This window comes from Asterias amurensis, chromosome 1 (genome assembly GCF_032118995.1).
Source record: "Asterias amurensis chromosome 1, ASM3211899v1".
NCBI lineage: Eukaryota > Metazoa > Echinodermata > Asteroidea > Forcipulatida > Asteriidae > Asterias > Asterias amurensis.
The window spans coordinates 26692656-26711924 of record NC_092648.1 but is presented as its reverse complement, the minus strand read 5'-3'; the positions used below and the strand labels follow the sequence as shown (position 1 = coordinate 26711924).

The 19269-nt window shown below is 38.1% G+C and overlaps 1 protein-coding gene across 2 annotated transcripts in view; it reads left to right on the top strand.

Moving 5' to 3' along the window:
• The window catches only part of LOC139934870 (ryanodine receptor 2-like), a 248027-nt gene that overhangs the window by 53467 nt on the left and 175291 nt on the right, over positions 1-19269 (top strand). For both annotated transcript variants that reach the window (XM_071929299.1, XM_071929290.1), the window contains exons 6-8: positions 13291-13403; positions 14161-14272; positions 18680-18779. In XM_071929299.1, coding sequence (XP_071785400.1) covers positions 13291-13403; positions 14161-14272; positions 18680-18779 — 325 coding nt within the window. The remainder of the gene's footprint in view (positions 1-13290; positions 13404-14160; positions 14273-18679; positions 18780-19269) is intronic.

Here is a 19269-nt window from a genome sequence, read left to right as displayed (position 1 = left end):
TACTTTGCGACCACTAATGAGTCATTGCAAGATTGTCATCGCTAAATCAATCTTTGCGATGAGTATACTCATTGCAAAATACTCATCGCAAAGTTTGAGTGAAATCGTTATCCAAAATCCATCGCCAAGTTGCGATGGGTTTTGGGTTTAGCGATCAATGTCGGTGTTTGCGATGATCAAAACTCGTTAGTGAAATCAGCACGTGCACGTTTAATCAAAGATGGCAGCCAAATGCAATGGGTTTACAGTACGACCACTTGAAGAAGTTATATTTCAAGAAGAATCTAGGACAAGTTCAACTGAATTGTGATCAACTTTTGTCGCCATCTGGCAGAGGTGATGACTGCTGAAGGATGGCAAATGCAACATCAAGGATTCCACAGTGTACAAATATAAACCACCATACCAAGGCCAGGGATATTTCATGTGGCTTAACCACAGGCAATGCTCCGAAAATAGCCGCGATAAATCCGCGGCGATAAAAGAAAAGGTAACTTGACATCTTGGAACTCTTTTAGACTGGAAAGATTCAACCTTGCTCTTATGGTTTTAACCGACCACACAGCTGTTAAAGGGGCATTAAACTGTTAAGCACACTTATTGCTCAGCACAAAATGTTTGCTTAACAGATCAGTTAGAAAATAGGCACAATACTTAGGGTCTTCGCTCATTTTTGATCAGCGAGTAAGCTTTTCTCATTATCTTCTTCTTACGGTTTTAAATGGTTTTGAATTTTTTGAGAAGTCAACTGGAATAATATGTGCCAAGTTATGTCCCCCCCTCTCCCACATGATCCCATATGATTTATATTAAAATATGAAAGAAGAATAATTGATTTAACTCTCTCTCTGAATTCTCTCCCTCAAGGGAAAGAAAAAATATATATAACATTATGAAGTAGAAGGAATTTAAGATATAAAAAAGAAAGGAAAAAGAAAAAGAAAAAAATTGTGTTTTTGTCAGTATAACAGAATCGGGCCGGTAGTAGTTATATTTTATTTGTTGAAGTCTTTGGTGCTTAGATGTTTTGACCAAGTTTAATTAATAGGCAATTTGGAAAACAGGAAGTGATGCCTGTGTTTAAAATTAAAATATTAATTTACACGTTTGGAGAATGTGAACAATTGACTGCTGGTCAATCATCTAGGTGGTGTGTCCAGGGCTTAGCTTAGATTTATCTTAAGATGTTTATCAATCCCAATTTGCTTAGCACATTGTAATGTCATAAACAATGGTGATATTTTTGATTTGAGGCATTGCTTGGTTTTGAAGGTATACCGGTAAATATATATTTGGTTTGCAGTAACACCATGTGTGTATCTACTTGCCAGGTAGAGTTTGTTCTTTGGAGAACTGTCTTGCTTTATTCTACTACCGCGGAGTAGATTAATTGGATTGTTCGGGAGACTTCTCAGTTCTGAAAAGAACTGTCCTGCTTTTTAATTACTCCCTGGGCAGAAGGTATAGAAAATTGGCTGGGACTACTTCTTTAGCTTATAGGATTGTTATTAACTGTACTATCGCAGAGTGAGTTCTTAAATTGGTCTCAACGTTTTGACTAGCTTGCTCTAAGTCATCGTCAGGAGACTGAAGAGATATGAGAGAAGTGGGCCTATTTATAGGGGTTTAGAGGTTTCAGTGTATAGTCGGTCAGACAATGGTGATATTGCCAACTCATCATAGGATGAATTTTTGTGCTTATTGAAATCGAGCTAATGGGGGTCCGAATACCCCCCCCCCCCCCCATTTTGTTTTGCTGCAAAAGCAGTCTCTCACACATTAATTTTTTATATACTTTCGACCCTCCCCAGGTAAAACTCCTAATTCCGCGCCTGCACAATTAGTTCATTTAGATGAGTCGGCAAACATTGCTCTCTCACAAGGGGAGCCCAATGTAAGCATGCTATTACAACCCTTAATAGTATGCAAGTTGCATTTATCATACATGTGTAGTTGTGCTAATTTTGCTGACTCTGTAAACTGTCTTTTTATATTAATTTTCAACGTGGTAATTATATGTCTCTGTAACCACCTTTTTTTTTTGGGGGGGGGTAGCTAAATATGACAATGGTAAAAGCTACAGTTAAAGGAACACGTTGCCTTGGATCGGTTGAGGTGGTCTTTGAAAAGCATTTGTAACGGGTTTGTTATAAAATGCATTAGATTAGAGAGATATTTTTAAAGTAGAATATTATGATCCACAAAAGTACCATTCGCAAATTGCATGGTTTTCATTTTACTTCATCGACTAACACGGTCGGCCATTTATGTTACCGCGAAACAAATAAATATTGATACCTGACCATGCAATGCCTCAAATCATAGGATTAAATCAGTCGAAAGGCTCCAAAACCAAAGGTATACTTTGCCTTTAAACCATACAACGGACATAAGATGCTGAGCTGTATCATACATTGAAACCTTTCAGTACGATTAATCTACTTTGAAGGAATGATGTGTCATCAGTTATTTGTTTTTCTTAGAAAACTGAGAGAAGATGCCAAAATGAAAGACTCTGACCGAGTCTTAAAATGTGCCTTAAGTGCTGTTGCTCATTGAGCCTGAAGAAAGCCAAGACCATGATGGCTTATACGTGTTCTATTTATTAGATTTTAAACATCAATTTCAAACGACTATTCTTGAAGATAAATCTATTAACATTGCTGTGGGACAAAGAAAAGGAGATGAAAACTCTCTAAAATAAATGCAACTTTTGCATAATAACAATAAAACCATGTGATATTGTGCACATTTCACATAAAAATGATCCAAACTGCATTACAAAGGTCTACAGTGTTATAAATTATTAGCAGAATGGAGTCATTCATTTTGAATTTGGAGGCAAGGAAGTCAAGTAGTTCGCAGCCGCCACTATTATTTCTGTTGTACTTTCTGTGGGATTGTCTTGTAAACGTTTAATGTAAGTACATGACTTTGTAATCGTTCCGTCTGTTCTCCCATGGTTATCCAGGGGTTGATTTCCCAAAGAGTAAGGACTAGCCGAGGAGATATTAAAAACTTAAGGCTATCCGTAAGTTACTGTTTGTGGAATCCACCTCTGGGTTCCAATGCCATTTTGGACCTTGGTGAATTTCCTTGTGTTTAATGTCATTGAGCAGGGTTTTGATTTCTCAGTTTTCCTGATTTCAGGATTTTCACATTAAACATTTTCCTTCTTGAGGCTTCAATTTTTCTTGAAAGAAGTCAAGAAGTCACCAAAGGGAGATAGAAGGGGTGGGGTCCTCATTGAAATGTCATTGAGTGATAAAAAAGAAGAAGAAGTAACTTACAGTAAAATTAGGCACAGATAGCCAAATTGTTATGGTCCAGCGTACAACATTAGTTTGCTTATTGGGGCTTACAGGCCTGATACTTCACAGAGGCAACAAAGGCGATTGCCTCCATGCCCCCTGGTCATTGCCTTGGTGCCCTTGTAATGCCCCAGCAGAAGTGTACAATTTCCTCATAGGGTGCCCTTTTACGAAGGAGAAAATGCCTTGGTGCCCTTGCCCTTTCAAAAACAAAGCATACAGGCCTGGGCTATATGTAGTCGTTGGATGTTGGAGTAATTGCAGTGTCATGAAATTGTGCTTGTCGGATGCTTGCATGTGATGTAATAACATCCCAGCGGGTTAGTTACCTGTGTAAACGTATAACATGTACATATGCGCTTGTGTTGATGGACAGGGTATAATTGCACACTCTGATCTTGGTACAAAGTTCATCCTATTTCAGTTTGACAGATTAATCAAATTGTCTTAGTCATGGCTTTTAAGACATTTATGACCAACATAGGATCTTTGAAGGGTTTTGTGTTTTGTTTGTGAATGAATAATAAGTTAAAGGGAGGGTATATCCCCAAATGTAATGACCATAACAACTTGCTTTGTGAAAAGCACTGACAGTAGCTTTTGATAGAATATTAAACATCTTGAGAAAACATTTTAGAGAATGGGATTTTGATCTCAGAAACATTTCATGAATGAAAGGCTGTTTTCAAATTGTGTATACAATTCAGTATGGATATATAACCCCTCCAGATTTTTGGCGATATATCAAAAATACAACCACCTTTGAGAAACTTTCACAGGTTGGTGATATCAAGCATCAGTGCAACTTATTGATACTTTTTACCAAGTTGTTTTTTCGATGACCCTTTGAAAAATCAGTAAAGCCTACCTTGTACTCAAAATAAAATGTTCCCTTTTTTTAAGGACCAAATAACATGCCTACTGGTAGCAAGAACAATCATAATCAACATTATTTGTTGTAAAGGTAAACTCAATTGAGATAAACAATTATGAAAACTTAAAATTCAAGATTGGATGAAGCAATGATCAGGGAAAGGACCATGGTTCTCTACAGTGTTGTAGCCATGGTGGGCGGTGCTCAGGGCGAGCCTGCCAAAGACTCTCAATTTTTGCCCAGCACTCTGAGCAAAAATACAAAATGCTTCCCAGCACAGATTTTAAAGCCATTATACACTTTCGGTACAGAAAAAAACCCCAAAAGTTCACAGATTTACAAATGATTTACAGGGTTTACAGAAGGTAATGGTGAAAGACTTCTCTTGAAATATTAGTCCATGAAATGCTTTTACTTTTTGAAAAAACAGTAAAACAATATCAATTCTCGATAGCGAGAATTACGGATTTATTTTAAACACATGTCATGACACGGCGAAACGTGCAGAAACAAGAGTGGGTTTTCCCTTTATTTTCTCCCGACTCCGATGACCGATTGAGCCTAAATTTTCAAAGGTTTGTTATTTTATATAGAAGTTGTGGTACACGAAGTGTGGGACTTGGAAAATACTGTTTACCGAGAGTGCATAATGGCTTTAAATAGTGTCCACTTTGCATTGGTCTGAGACACAGCTAATGATAAGGAGTGAGAAAGAACACAATCCAAAGGCCATTTAGCTTTTTATATTGCATGGCCCCATGACACACCAAGTTTGAAAACCGACTTCAGCAATAATGGCCCATAGTTAAACATGAATAATTGTTTTGATCTCGCTGCCCTTAGTAGACTTCCAAACAAAAGTTGACTTATTGCCCACCACTAAATTTGGTCTAGCTACAGCCGTGGTTCTCTATGGTGGAAGCATGCTGATTCATACAGTCCGGAATTCAATGGTGCTCATCAAAGAAGAACCATATGGTTTTTAAAAAAAATGTCTGTCTTTTTATCTGCGCACATCCACCAAACACGTTATATTTGTTCACACATCTCATGGTGCACTGTATATATACATTGTGTATTGTATTACATACATGTATGCACACCAGAAAGAGTGTACATGTACATGTACATACTGAATACACTGCAGGGTTGCATTCTACATCCGGTTACCATAGAGACAGTGAACACTTAGTTTTCTTGTACATTTAGCTACATTTTGTGCTTTAAAGACACTGGACACTATTGATAATTGTCAAAGACCAGTCTTCTCACTTGGTGTATCTCAACATATGCATAAAATAACAGACCTGTGAAAGTTGGAGCTCAATCGGTCATTGAAGTTGGAAAATAATAACAAAAGAAAAAATACCCTTGTCACACAGAGTTGTGTGCTTGCAGATGCTTGATTTTGAGACTTCAAGTTCTAAATCTGAGGTCTCAAAATCAAATTCGTGAAAAATTACTTCTTTCTCGAAAACTACATTACTTCAGAGGGAGCCATTTCTTACAATGTTTTATACTATCAACCTCTCCCCATTACTCGGGTGGCACGGTTGGCTTGTGCGTAAAGCGCTCGCCTCTCACCAAGGTGACACCGGTTCGATTCCCGGTCGGGGCCATATGTGAGTTGAGTTGTGCATTGGTTCTCTGCTGTGCCACGAGGGTTTTCCAGACTATCCGGTTTTCCTCCCTCAGGAAAAAATCAAACACTTTCGATCTTGGCTGTGCTCCGTGGTCAGAATGAGTTGATGTGGCTGGCAGCTGAATGCGCCCTTGCATGCCTGCTTCTCGAACACGTTGTAGCCGTGTCCTTCGCAATTCAGCTCTTAGCTGCAAGTAAGGACGATTAGCCCCCCAAATTATTATTATTAAAACAAAGTAATCATTCTAACTAATAACAATAGCACTGTTCTGTTTGTGTGAGTTTGAAAATTTCATCAATACATAACTCATGCATTGGAGTCATTTATGCAGCGTTAGATGGATTGAAAATGAACTACACCACCAGATACAAATGTTACCCCCTTCAAATAACATTACAAAAGATAACATTTCAAATAACATTACAAAAGATGCTCACACCAACTAATAAAAATAGCATTGTTTTGTTCGTGTGAGTTAGCGAAATCATCAATACATAACTGTGTATTGAGTCATTTATCATAGCGGTAGACTGTCTCATTTAGTAGCGGTAGACTGTCGGCGTAACCTTTAATGGAATTCCTACCAGCTGGCATCAAATGTGGCTGACACAAAGTTGACCTTTCAGTTTAGCCGCGAACCAGTAATCCACAAAATGCCTCTACATGTACATAGATGTGTTGAGTATTTGCACAGATAAACCCAACCAATACACGGGAAGAAAAGTTTCCATTCAGAAGATAGGCAATCCTAGTGTAGTAAATTCAGACTGTTCAAGGGTTATGATAGGATCGTATAACTATATCATTTGAAACTCAACACCCGAACGTATTGGACAGAAAATTTATATAGACCGGCTGATGCGTGGCGCCATGTGTAGTTAGGCCGTGTCCGAATCGACCACTACATCTATGGCTACATTACTGTTGCTAAGGGCGTTGCGTGGCACCATGTGTAGTTAGGCCGTGTTCGAATTGGCGGCTACATCTACGGCTACATCACTGTTGTTGAAGGTGTTGCTAAGGATGTCCTAGACTTCAACGCATGGTGATGTGACATTCCAGCCGTAGCCGTAGCCGCCAATTCGGACAGGGAGTAATGTGGGCCCCATTCCATAAAACATTGTAAGCAGCCATTTTGTGCATACAGTCAGCCCTTATGAGCAGATTTCATTAAACCGTTTACCGTAAGTTTGGGTTGTTGCTGGCTAACCTGCAGTTAGCTCATGAGTAATGTAGCAAAGCAAATCCATGGTTATTGTGCATGAACTAGAGAAGTCATGGTGAAATACTTTTATGCTTACACTGAAGTAAGCACAAAAATGTGCTTACCGGTTAAAGGGAATTGGTACAAGTTTGGTTATTACTCAAAACAAATATTAACTTAAAAAATGACTTGGTAACTAGCAATGGAGGGCTGGTGTAAAAAACATTGTGAGAAACGTCTCCCTCTGAAGTAGCATAGGTTTTGAGAAAAGATGTAATTTTCACTAAAATAATAAAAGACTTCTAGCCAGAAGTCTTCAATTATTCCTTCCTGAAAGCACACAAATTCGTCCAACAAGGGTGTTTTTTCTTTCAGCATTTTCTCGCAACTTCAATGACCAATTGAGCTCAAATTTTCACAAGCTTGTTATTTTAATGCTTATGTTGGGATACACCTAGTGAGAAGACTGGTTTTTGACAATAGTAATGAATCTGGTCCTGATGGTTATTTGGCTATGCAGTCTAGTTCTCCGCATAGCAGATACAGGAATTTGGTTCTGTTGGATTTTGATGGGTATCAGGGTGAAATATTGAATGCATATAGAGTCTTTTGAGCGGGCAGGGCCATTTTTATTTTTCAAAGGGCACTTCCACTGAATTTTTTTTAATAATAATAATACGAACATTTAAATTGTGCAGTGACCTATATAAATATACTCTACTGCACATTACAAGGAATAAAAAAAAATAAAGAGAAAAAAGTAAAAAATAAAAAAATAAATAAAAAATACACAAACAGAGCAAGAAAGTCTATTGGAAAATGTTGAAGGGGACATATTTTGGCCTAGACCAGGGCAATTATGAGCATGCCAACAACCACCACCCTGTAAGGTTTTAAATGCCCTTTTGACAAAGTCACCACACTTTTATTCCCATTCATATACCTTTCCGTTAAAAACAATCAAAAACAAATCTGACAATGTAGCCTTACATTGCATCGACTCTCTGTCCCTTCTCTATGCCTGGACACTGCACTGAATATCTATCAACGTTGAGCTCTGTAAGTAGCTCTTGTGTGCTTTATTTTCAAACTATTGACGCAAGTATCAACTTTGCTGGAGTCAAATATGTGACCTACCACATTAAGTTGGACCTTGAAATTTGCGCCATCTGTGCAATCATCTGATGTTTGAGATGATGGCATCCTCTTTTAATTTAGTTTCCTCAGGCCATGTTTACACACTCCTTATACTGTGGATATATGTTTGTGGAAATTAATGTGAATTTAATTGAAAATTTAACTGAAATATGATGGTTGTCTGTAATTTAAATTAGTTTGGTTTACTGATGATGTGTGGGGAAATTTGCTATTCATGTCCATTGGTGGGTATCACATTAGATGGGGTTCTTTCTGTCCGGTTGACATGCAGAGTTTGTAAAAATGTAGTTTACGCCTAATCTGTTTGTATTCAGAAGAATCTCGCAGGCCTGTATTTATTGTTTTTATTTTTATTTATTAATTAATTAATTTCACAGGTAAGTACAGACAATAAGAACAGTAAAGAAAACGAAAACATGTACCTACAATTAGGAGAGAGAACAAAAACAAGTAGCACTCCTGATGGATTTTAAAAAAGTAAACTAAATTACTATTGAGGTAATCTCCTGATGCCACAATTTAAGATGTATGCTTCGTTTTTGAAAAGGGCAAGGGCACAAAGGCATTTTCTCCTGGGTAAAGGGCACCCAATGAGAAAAATTGTACATTTCTACCGGAGTACTTAAAAGGCACGAAGTCATCGACCAGGAGGCATGGAGGCAATCGCCTTCATTGCCCTCATGAAGTGTCAGGCCTGTTGGTCAAGGTCAATTGAGTTGCGTTTCGAGGTTGAGCGGTCAAGCGCAACAGACTCAAGCTCTGATGTGTCTGATCAGCAGCTCAGTTTGGGTTCAGGTTTTGGTCTTGACATTAGTCCTTGAGCAAGACACTTAATCATTATTGCAATGTCCTTTGGATAGGTTGATAAAGCCAGAGGTCTTGTGTAATGTACGTAAAAGAACCCAGTGCACTTTTCATTGAGAGAAGGGGTTCGCCCCATTGTTTCTGGCATTGTTGGACAATCCATGGTATCCTCCATGGTATAACCAAACCTCCCCGTTTGACCCCTCTGAAGGGAAAACTGTAACACCAAATCATCAACAAGAAAGTGACAACTTTTCAAGATAACAATTGGTGTATTTTTTTAGGGAAATATTTGCACCTGAAGAGTAGCAAAATTGTTCTGTCAACCAGGTCAGTCCTGCTGCTTAGGATACTTGGTGTTCAAGGCTATTATGTTTTCCAAGGCAAGCTAAAGGCTTTTGTCATGCAGGTATTTTTTCTTTTGGAAACAACCGAAGTGTTGCTGAGTTTGTGAAATTTGTAAGGTAACACACCGAGCAGAAGGAATTCAGAGCAGAGGTCAATCAAAGTGGAAAAATCCTGGTTTGGTGTTTTTTTATTCTGGTTCAAAATGTATGACTTTCTTTTCATTGCATCTATGGCTTTATTTGTGAAATAGTTTAGATGATACCTCAAACAAAATCTGCGTCCTTTTCGGTGAAATATCAGTGGTAAAGCTTGAGTCTATAATCTAGAAAGGTTGTAGTATAAATGTGAAAGATTAAGTTTATGTTGTGCCTTTGTAAGTCTGATCTTATGTTATTTTTGCATCGGGTTCAAGAACATAATTTGTTTTACCCTCACACCGATGTGTATAAAGCAGTATACTCAGTACTTTCTGAGTTCTGTGAAAAAAAAATCCCCACAGGCAAATCACTTAGGTGGGATTAGAACCCCCGATCTTTGCAAAGCTAGAGCAGGTGTCTTACTACTGAACCACCTGGCTAGCCCAGTGGCTAGAGGCAGTTCGAATCCTACGTGTTGGCAGCGGGTATCGCAATAATTTAAATAGAGGCTATCTGGTTGTCATGGTGACAAGATTAAATGTAACAAATATGCAGACTACAAAATGTGACTCTCTTATTGATCGGAAGCATATGCAGAAAGCTGATGGCAAAGAACGGAGTTCGAAACTACAAATAGAAAATGAGCGAGCACTCAGAAGACTCATTATTAGATCTCATCCTTACACGCGTAGTCACACTGTCACTGCAAGTATCCTGTGGTCTAATGAGAATTGGAAACCCCTTAAGGGCACATTGTAAAGTGTCAGGAAACGAAACACGTCGCGATGTCCGAGGACGATGTACAACAAGTATATAGCCTAATGTCTCGCCAATGAGGCAACAAAGTACAGTTCTCACTTCTAGCACTCTGGAGAGGATGGCAATTTGCCGCATCTTCAGATGAATGGGTCCCTCCTGATAAACCAGAACCTTTCTTCTAATTAGTTGGTTGTAATTGGATTCTCGAATTCTGAACCATGATTGAAAGCGAAAAAAAAAAAAGACAACGACGATGCATATCACGTTTAATCAACAGCATTCATGTAAATGTTTATTGATTTTATGATGTCATGCATTTGAGGATTGTAAAAGCTCCAGTTGAACCCAGTTAACTATTGTCAACTTGTTTAAATGGATAGTGTCCAATTTCCACACAAAACCAACAGTGTTCAACTGTGTTCAACTAGGTTAACTATTGATTAATTGCATATAAACCAACTGGGCCCCAACTTAAAAGAGCTGGTTAAGTATGCACAAAGTACTTACCTAGTAGCTAAGCACAGCTCAATTGTACTTACCAGAATAAGGTGCAAGCCAAACAGCTATGTCACTTGTACAAACTGTGACTGGTATCCTGATAAATTCTGCTGAGAAAAAAAGGTCTTAGCAATATTTTCTGCTCCAAGAAAGGTCCAAGTTTGGTAATTGTCAAAGACCAGTCTTGGTGTTTCCCAAATAAGCCTGTGAAAATTTGAGCTAAATTGGTTGTCGAAGTTGCGAGAAAATGATGGGAGAAAAAATACCCTTGTTGGACGAATTTGTGTGCTTTCAGATAGTAATAAAAGACTTAAAAGCTAGGAGTCTTTATTATTTTTGTGAGAAATTACATCTTTATCAAAATCTATGCTACTTTAGAGGGAGCCATTTCTCACCATGTTTTATACTATCAACAGCTCTCTAATGCTCGTATTCAAGTCAGTTTTTAAGTTAATATTTGTTTTGAGTAATTACCAAACGTGTACCTTCCCTTTAAGTAGCTCTCTGAAAATGGACTTAGGTTTTGAAACCACCTGGTTTTTACCTGTGTTAAACCATGGAGGAAGGAAGAGAAGGAGCTCGAACGAAGGGACTTCAAAAGTCGAACCTGCGGTACCGCGGTCGTTTAACAACACCTCGTAATCACCGACATACCTTATACAGAAAATGGGCGACCTGGCATATGTGAGTTTGCGCGTGCGCACTTGGTTTTTCACTCAACCATGGTGTCGTATGTCGTATGGATATAATACAGAAAAACAACTTTTTTGAGACCTGATAAAAATTGTGTACACTTTTGCTCACCAAATCGAAAAACACAATTGAATACCAACCACCCTCGTGTGCTAATACCCAAATTTTGAACCACCGCTAGTGACCGGAAAGTTAAAAAAAATGAAAAAATATGCCACGATGTTTCAGTGAAACACCACAAACGGTAAATGAAAACGTGTATTATTCACAATTCTTGTCTCCAATGATTCAACTTTACACGAAGGCAACGGGGCAGAGCGGCGGTACTGCACGTTCTGTACAAAGAAATCTAATCCTGCTCGTTAATCGGCCGTCCAGCTGGAGGTCTCCTATCTTTTTCCACTAGTTAGACGGGGGCATTGTCAGGGTATTCTTTTGTTACTCTGCGGTTTTGCGGGTCCTTCGAGCTCCTTCTATTCCTTCCTCCATGGTTAAACTAGATGTTCATCCATGACTGCCTCGACTTAAAATTTGATGATACCATTAGACCCATTGAATTACATGAAGCGTATTTAAAGGTCACTTTGTTCCCAAGGCCAAGGAAATTAGCCAGGTCGTTAGTAAAAAGCTCATTTAGAAAATTGCTGATGTTTAATGCACAGAAGATGGAAGTTTCCCATTCCTGTATTGGAGATTTAATTGATTTAAATTTTATTATGTCAATATAAACCACAAGGGAAACTGACTGGGTAAATTTTGAAATGATTTTTGGGGATGACAAAGAATTGACTAGAGTGGGATTCGAACCAACGACCTCCGGATTAACGTGCCGGCGCTCTACCTCTTGAGCTATCTAGCCCTATATTGGCGGTGTCCTTAAATTTTATTATTATTATTTATTTTGCAATTTCACATATAAATACAAAGTTACAAATAATTTATACGAAAAGGACAAAACTCTTTAAAACATATACATCTGGAATGGAAAATCAGTAAAAAGGGGGATTCATCTTGGTTATAAACAGATGTCAGGCAGTAGAAAGATAAAACAAAGTACAGTCCTGAGGTGTGTACAACTGTCAAAGTTGTTGCTGACATATTGACCTCAGTGTTAAAACCTATACTACACACACTCTCCACTTCAGATTCAAAACTATGCATAAAAACCTGCATTTTAAGTACTGACAAGGGACATACTGTATGTAATTGTGTACTTGCCATCTTCATGTATGCATTTTATGCATGTGGCGGTAACAGTTGTTCATAGATTCTTGAATATTTGATTTGATTTTGGTCATGTATACTTACAATGTATTGTAATTATGATTATTAATTTATAGGGATGAAGGATACATGTACATGTGGATTGGGAATTTGACTTGATATTATAGTTCATCTATTAAGCACAAGAACGCAGCCGACAGTAACATCGTGTCATCCACAAATATAACCAACATTTAATTTTGTTGGCATAATTTTTAGTTGCCAATGGTTGGTCTATGCTCATCAGTAGACTCTATCGGCTTGTGGAACACAAAATTCGTCCTAAGACTCTCAAATCAGCCGCAGACAGATCATTTTCCTTTGTTGCACCAAAATTGTGGAACAATCTCCCACCTGCACTCCGTTCTGCAAAATCATTGAACGCTTTTAAGAAAAACTTGAAAACCTTTTTCCATTTTGATTGTTTGCTGTTCGTATATATATTCATATTTATTTGAGATTGAATCATAACAAACTGCTTTGATCTTGATGGAATTATATAAAAATTATATAATGTCCTTATTTGAAAAAAATACAAAACTTCTTAATGTTGTGTGCGTTTCTAACCAGAGATTATGTTTTTATATTCATCTTTCAGGAGAGACATGTTGGTGGACTATCTACCCAGCTTCAAAACAGAGGTCAGAGGGCGAGAAGGTCAGAGTGGGAGATGACCTCATCCTGGTCAGTGTGTCATCGGAGCGATATCTGGTAAGTTTGTCTAGTGCACAAATGCGCCGTATTTTTTACCGTGTGAGGGCGCTCTCAAACATATTTGTATCACTTCCAAGGGAATCTTCATTAGTACCCAAGACAGTTATTAAAGACTGGAACACATTGCCACCACAGACATCATATCCATCTTAAGCAATATGCCTCTAAAACAACTTAAAATTACGGAGCAACAAAAGTGACAGAACGGTGATTAAAACTGTGCAGGATGTATCGTGTAGTGTACCCCCGTAAGTGAAAAAAAGCACTATTGAGAGCGCCCTAACGCGGTCAAAAATATGGGGCAATGACAATATAGGGGGAGATCGGTCTCTGGTTTGCAAAGCATTAGATGCATGGTATACTTTTGGTAATTGTCAAATACTAGTGTCCACACTTTGTGCATAACTGTATCCCAACATATGCATAAAATAACTAATCAACCTTGAGTGCCTTGCGAGATGTACTTTTGACCTCCCATCCCATTCGGATGGAGTCATTATATACTTATGCTCACAGAGTTCGACATTACATAGAAAATTATTACGGAAAAATTACTGAATTTTAAGTCTGGTTGTTCTTGACTTGGTGGTCCATTCACTGGCTGAGGGTAAAAAAACAGAGAGAAATTATTGAGGGTTTTTGCCCCCCCCCCACCACCACCACCACCACCACCCCTTCTCACCCCCCCCCCACCCCCACCCCCACCCCAAGTTTGATATTGTGACAAACAGTTTTCATGAACATCCTCCTGCAGCATCTGTCACCAGAGAAGAAACAGCAGCCAGCGAGGGTGCAGGCGTCGTTCCAGCAAACCTTATGGACTGTGGCGCCTATCAGCTCGGGAAGTGTCAAGACCAAAGCCATGGGTAAGATTGTCCCTTACCCACCCACTACATTCGCAGATCAATTTGCCTGAAATACCAAATTAATTTCTCAGCCGTGTAAAATCCCCCCCACCCCCACATAGAGTTGTGAGTGACTTGTTTTTTTCTCTTCTTCACCATGATGTTGATTTTTTGATGGATTCCATCCTGGGGCTTTACACAGCCAACAATTGGGCTGAATCCTTTGGGATTGTTCTGAGATACATATATTTGCTCTTGTATGGTCGGAGGTTAGCGTTGTTTCACCTTAAAGGCAGGTTGTACGGTTTTGGTAATTACTCCACAAATTGATGACCACCAAAACTTACTTGGTGCGTAGCACTGCAGCTGTTGAAAATGAATAAGATTGCGAGAAACCATTCCCTTGAAAGGAATGTTGTCTTAGAGAAAGAGGTTTAAAAACATATCAATGTCTCTTCATGAAACGTTTCTCAAAGGGTATTCTGGATTGCGTTTTGGCGACCCCAACCAAAAACTGTTTCAGTTGTTGGTCGTTGGTTGTGCTGTTCAGACTGAACGACAACAGAGTTGTGAGCTCGGTTACCGTTTTGGTTGTGACGTCAGAAACAGTTTTTGGTTGGGGTCGCCAAAACGCACTCCTAACTGCGGATTATTCTTCCTGCCTGGACACAGCCGCTCCAGATTTTTGGAGATGTCTCAAAAACGATACCTTTTTAAAATTATATTTTGCAGGTTAGTTTTAGTTAGATATATCTGCATGTTATATAGAATTAAAACAATTGAATGGTCCCAAAAACCAACGGTATACTTTGCCTTTAAAGTAAGTTTTTAGATTAAATCCAGAGGAGACAAGTTCAAGTCTAAAATCTATCTAATTTATTTTGATAAGTTCTTCTGTTTAATGTTTCCTACTTTTGCTTAACTGGGACGTAATTTGTTGTGACATTTCCTTATTTATTATTTTTTAAAGCAAGTTTACCCAAAGGGCTAAAAGCAGAAACAAATTAAGATAAAAAAAAACTACGGGGGAGCTTAAGGTAGGGATTGATATCCAAATCTTGATTGTAGATTGTAAAAATGTGAAACCTTTTCACGGTATTAGTAGGTTTTGACGCAAGTGTGCCACCTGGAATTTGGTGAAGATACGCGGTGGTACATTAGCAGGGTTAGAAGCATTAAGGTATGCCTGAAATAATGCTCTGTTTTCATCAAGGCGGATTTGCCCGACCGTGTTTCAGACTGATTTGAGAGCAATTCAAGCGATCACAATCAATGTCTGTGAAAGCTGGAGAACGCTGAAGTTCAACAGTGTTCTTTTCTATATTATTTTAAAATTCAAGGTCTACCTGATAAGTGAAATCCCCAACACAGCCTGGGAGAAATTGCTCCAGAATGCTTTCTAACTCCCGACAGAGGAGTGGACAATCTCATTTTGTTTCATCCAAATAATCCTCTTTGAGATCCACTTCAAGAATTATTGATGCTGATGGGAAAGCATACTGTCCTTTTTCCCCCTCTTGATCAAAGTGCCGAACTGCAAGATAGCTTTTGTTTTGGAGTGTGTACTTGCCCTGTGTTGCATCAGACAAGAACTGAGGACTTGCACTAAGAATAGCTAACTCCTGGTCGTCAGTGCTCTGGGTTCTGAGAAGGTCTCTGAGAAGTAAAGTGCTTTTCTAGCCGGGTCTAATCTGCCTTAAGTGCTTTTTGAACATAATGTACCCAAGTTATCTGAGTAATAATGATTTGATGGGTTTCAAAGATACCTCATAATTTACCATTTCGGGGACCTGGGCTAAGTTTTCCAGAGCTGCTTCAGCACAAAAAGTAGCTAAAAGCACAAGAAGAATAAGGTTACCAACTAGTCTGTGACTGGTATTGTGCTTTTTTTGCTTAGGATAAAATTTCTAAGCAATATTTTTCTGCTAAACCCTTTTGTGACCATTTGGTTCTGTTTAACTGCCACCATATGCCTTATGAAATTAATATAGTTGGAAGGGTATTTTAAAAGTAGAATATAATCCCTTGAAATTGTGTGTTTTTGTGTCATTTCATGATAGAACGTGGTTTGCTATTTCTGTACAACCAAATATTTTACTCCACAAAATGGCTGATAATTGTTCTGCTGGTTGTATTTTAGAAGCAAATTCATGTTTTTAATCACTTTCACTTATTGGAACACACTTTAAAGGCAGTGGACACTATTGGTAATTACTCAAAATAATTATCATCATAAAACCTTTCTTGATTACAAGTAATGGGGAGAGGTTGATGGTATAAAACATTGTGAGAAACGGCTCCGTCTGAAGTGCCATAGTTTTTGAGAAAGAAGTAATTTTCCACAAATTTGATTGGAGACCTCAGATTTAGAACTTGAGGTCTCAAAATCAACCATTTAAACGCACACAAGTTCGTGTAACAAGGGTTTTTTCTTCTTTCATTATTATCTCACTATTTTGATGACCGATTGAGCTCAAATTTTCACAGGTTAGTTATTTTATGCACATGTTGAGATATATCAACTGTGAAGACTAGTCTTTGACAATTACCAATAGTGTCCACTGCCTGTAAGTTCATGGACAAATGTTGAAAAGGATAAGGAGCAATCCCAACCAGCAACATTTGGAGAGATTTGAAGGCAATGCGCCCCTTTATTGGATGAATGAATGAATAAGCAAAAATAAGTACTAAACCATTATGAATGAATGAATAAGCAATTATAGTGCTTATTCATTCATTCATAATGGTTTAGTACCATCATACATTGCAGCCAAAAGCTCAATTTTACTTAGATTTAATAAAATTGGAGAAACACAATGTACAGAGTTGCTATATACGTTTAAAAGAATTCATGAAAACATCCAGATACAAGACTGTCATAGGGTAAACAAACCAAATAAATAAATATAAAATAGTATACAAATACAACATGGTTTGAGGGTGACTAGTCGATATTAGCTCCCCGAGGTATTGGAAGTTGACAAACTAGTTCCCGAGGCGGAGCCTCGGGAACTAGTTTGTCAATTTCCAATACCGAGGGGAGCTCATTGACTAGTCACCCGAAATAAACCATGTTATATTTGTTTTACTATACTTTGTACGTATTCAGTTACCGGAACATGAGTTTTGAGCAAGAGCGAAAATGATGACTGTGAAACAAAATGCACATGATAAGTTTGTTCATGTGTTGGATGTCGCTTTAGAGAGCGCTGTTCGTGTGTGTATACAAAACGGTGCCACGATCATTAGCGCCCGGGGATGACGTCGCGCAATGGTAGTGCGCATGACAAGTAGAATAGCTCCCGGGGAACTATTACTTGTCATGCGCATTTACCACTTGCGTGAATACTCACGTGCGCCCTTGGTAGTTAGCAAAATTAACACCTGGCACGTGATGATGAATGGACCAATGAGAACTCGACTCTCTGTCATGAATATGTATGAGGTATAGTAACTAAAAATATAAACTGCAAACAAAAAGAGATATTGTGGCCTTGCTTCAACCTAGCAGAGTCTAAAGGATAAAGTCTTCTCTAGAAAGGAAACCTCCGGCCACTAACTATTTTGTTTGCATTTATACCATGTTCTTTGTTTAGTTGGTAAGCAGCTTGCAACAGCTAATCCCATTTTTTTCAAAACAAAATTGAATACACAAAAGAAAGATGAGTTAAAACATAATTAATGGTAAATAATTAACTTGCCCGAGTCCTGAAAAAAAAAAAAAAAAAAAAAAAAAAAAAAAAAAAAATATCACAGGGATGTTACATACATGTACTTAGGTGGGATTCGAACCCACGACCCTTGCAATTCTAGAGCACTGTCTTACCAACTAGACTACCCAGGTTGCTAGAGGCAGTTAGAATCCTATGTTTTGGCAGTGGGTACCGCAACAATATAATAGATGTTAAATTTGCATCGGGGATAAAGAATATTAATTTTGGTTATTAATTATAGTTAAGCGTCTTGCTCGAGGACACTAGTGTCATGACCGGGATTCGAACCCATATACTGATGACTTGAGTATTATGCACTGAACACCCTGTATTTGAATATTTATTTTGGTTTTACCCATATACACCGATATAAGTTAGCAACGTATACTCAGTACTTTCCCGAGCTCTGTGAAAAAACCTGAGTAATATGCCAATTGATTTTTTTCTTCACAGAGCTCGGGAAACTACTGGGTATATAGTGCTTACACACATCAGTCAAAATTAATATTCTTTATTCCCGATGCAAATTTCCATCTATTAAAATAATAAAAAATAATATTGACAACAGTATTTATTTCGCGCCTTTTGCCAAAGGAAACAATGCGCCAGGTATTATTACTGCAAGGAGTGGGACAAAGTTTGAGATATAAGACCTAATCCTTAGCAACATGTAATTATTTACAAGGTGCTGTGTCTTGGTCTTTGTCTTGTACAGGTTTCTTGAATGGCATGGATGTGGTAAGATTCTCTCATGGACACTTGGACGAGTTTCTGAGTGTGCCCCAATCTGGATGTAAAGAAGATGAAAGTGTCAGGTTAGTTACCACGGTTACGCATGAACCCTCCATCTTTCCCCTAATGTAGTCTTTTCACACATTTAATCTTAGTTTCGTATGAAGTTTTCATTTAAAAGGTAACTTTTGTTAATGTATCCCAAAGGGATTGAGATCCAAGCTTCTAGTGTTTTGAAAAAAAAATACACATTTCAAAAATTATGTCATTGGATACTCTAAAATAGATAAAAAAGTAAAAGTACAGTTTCCAAGGTGAAAACTGTTTTAAGATTTTAATAATATTTTCTTGGTTTTTGCACCACAATAATATATGATATGCATTGTAAATATGTACCACAGACTATGCGGATGGGAATCGGACCCACACCCACTGCCATTCTTAAAGGAACACGTTGCCTTGGATCGGTCGAGTTGGTCTTTGAAAAGCGTATGTAACCAATTGTTATAGAATGCATATGATTAGAGAGATATTTTAAAAGTAGAATATAATGATCCACACAAGTATCACTCT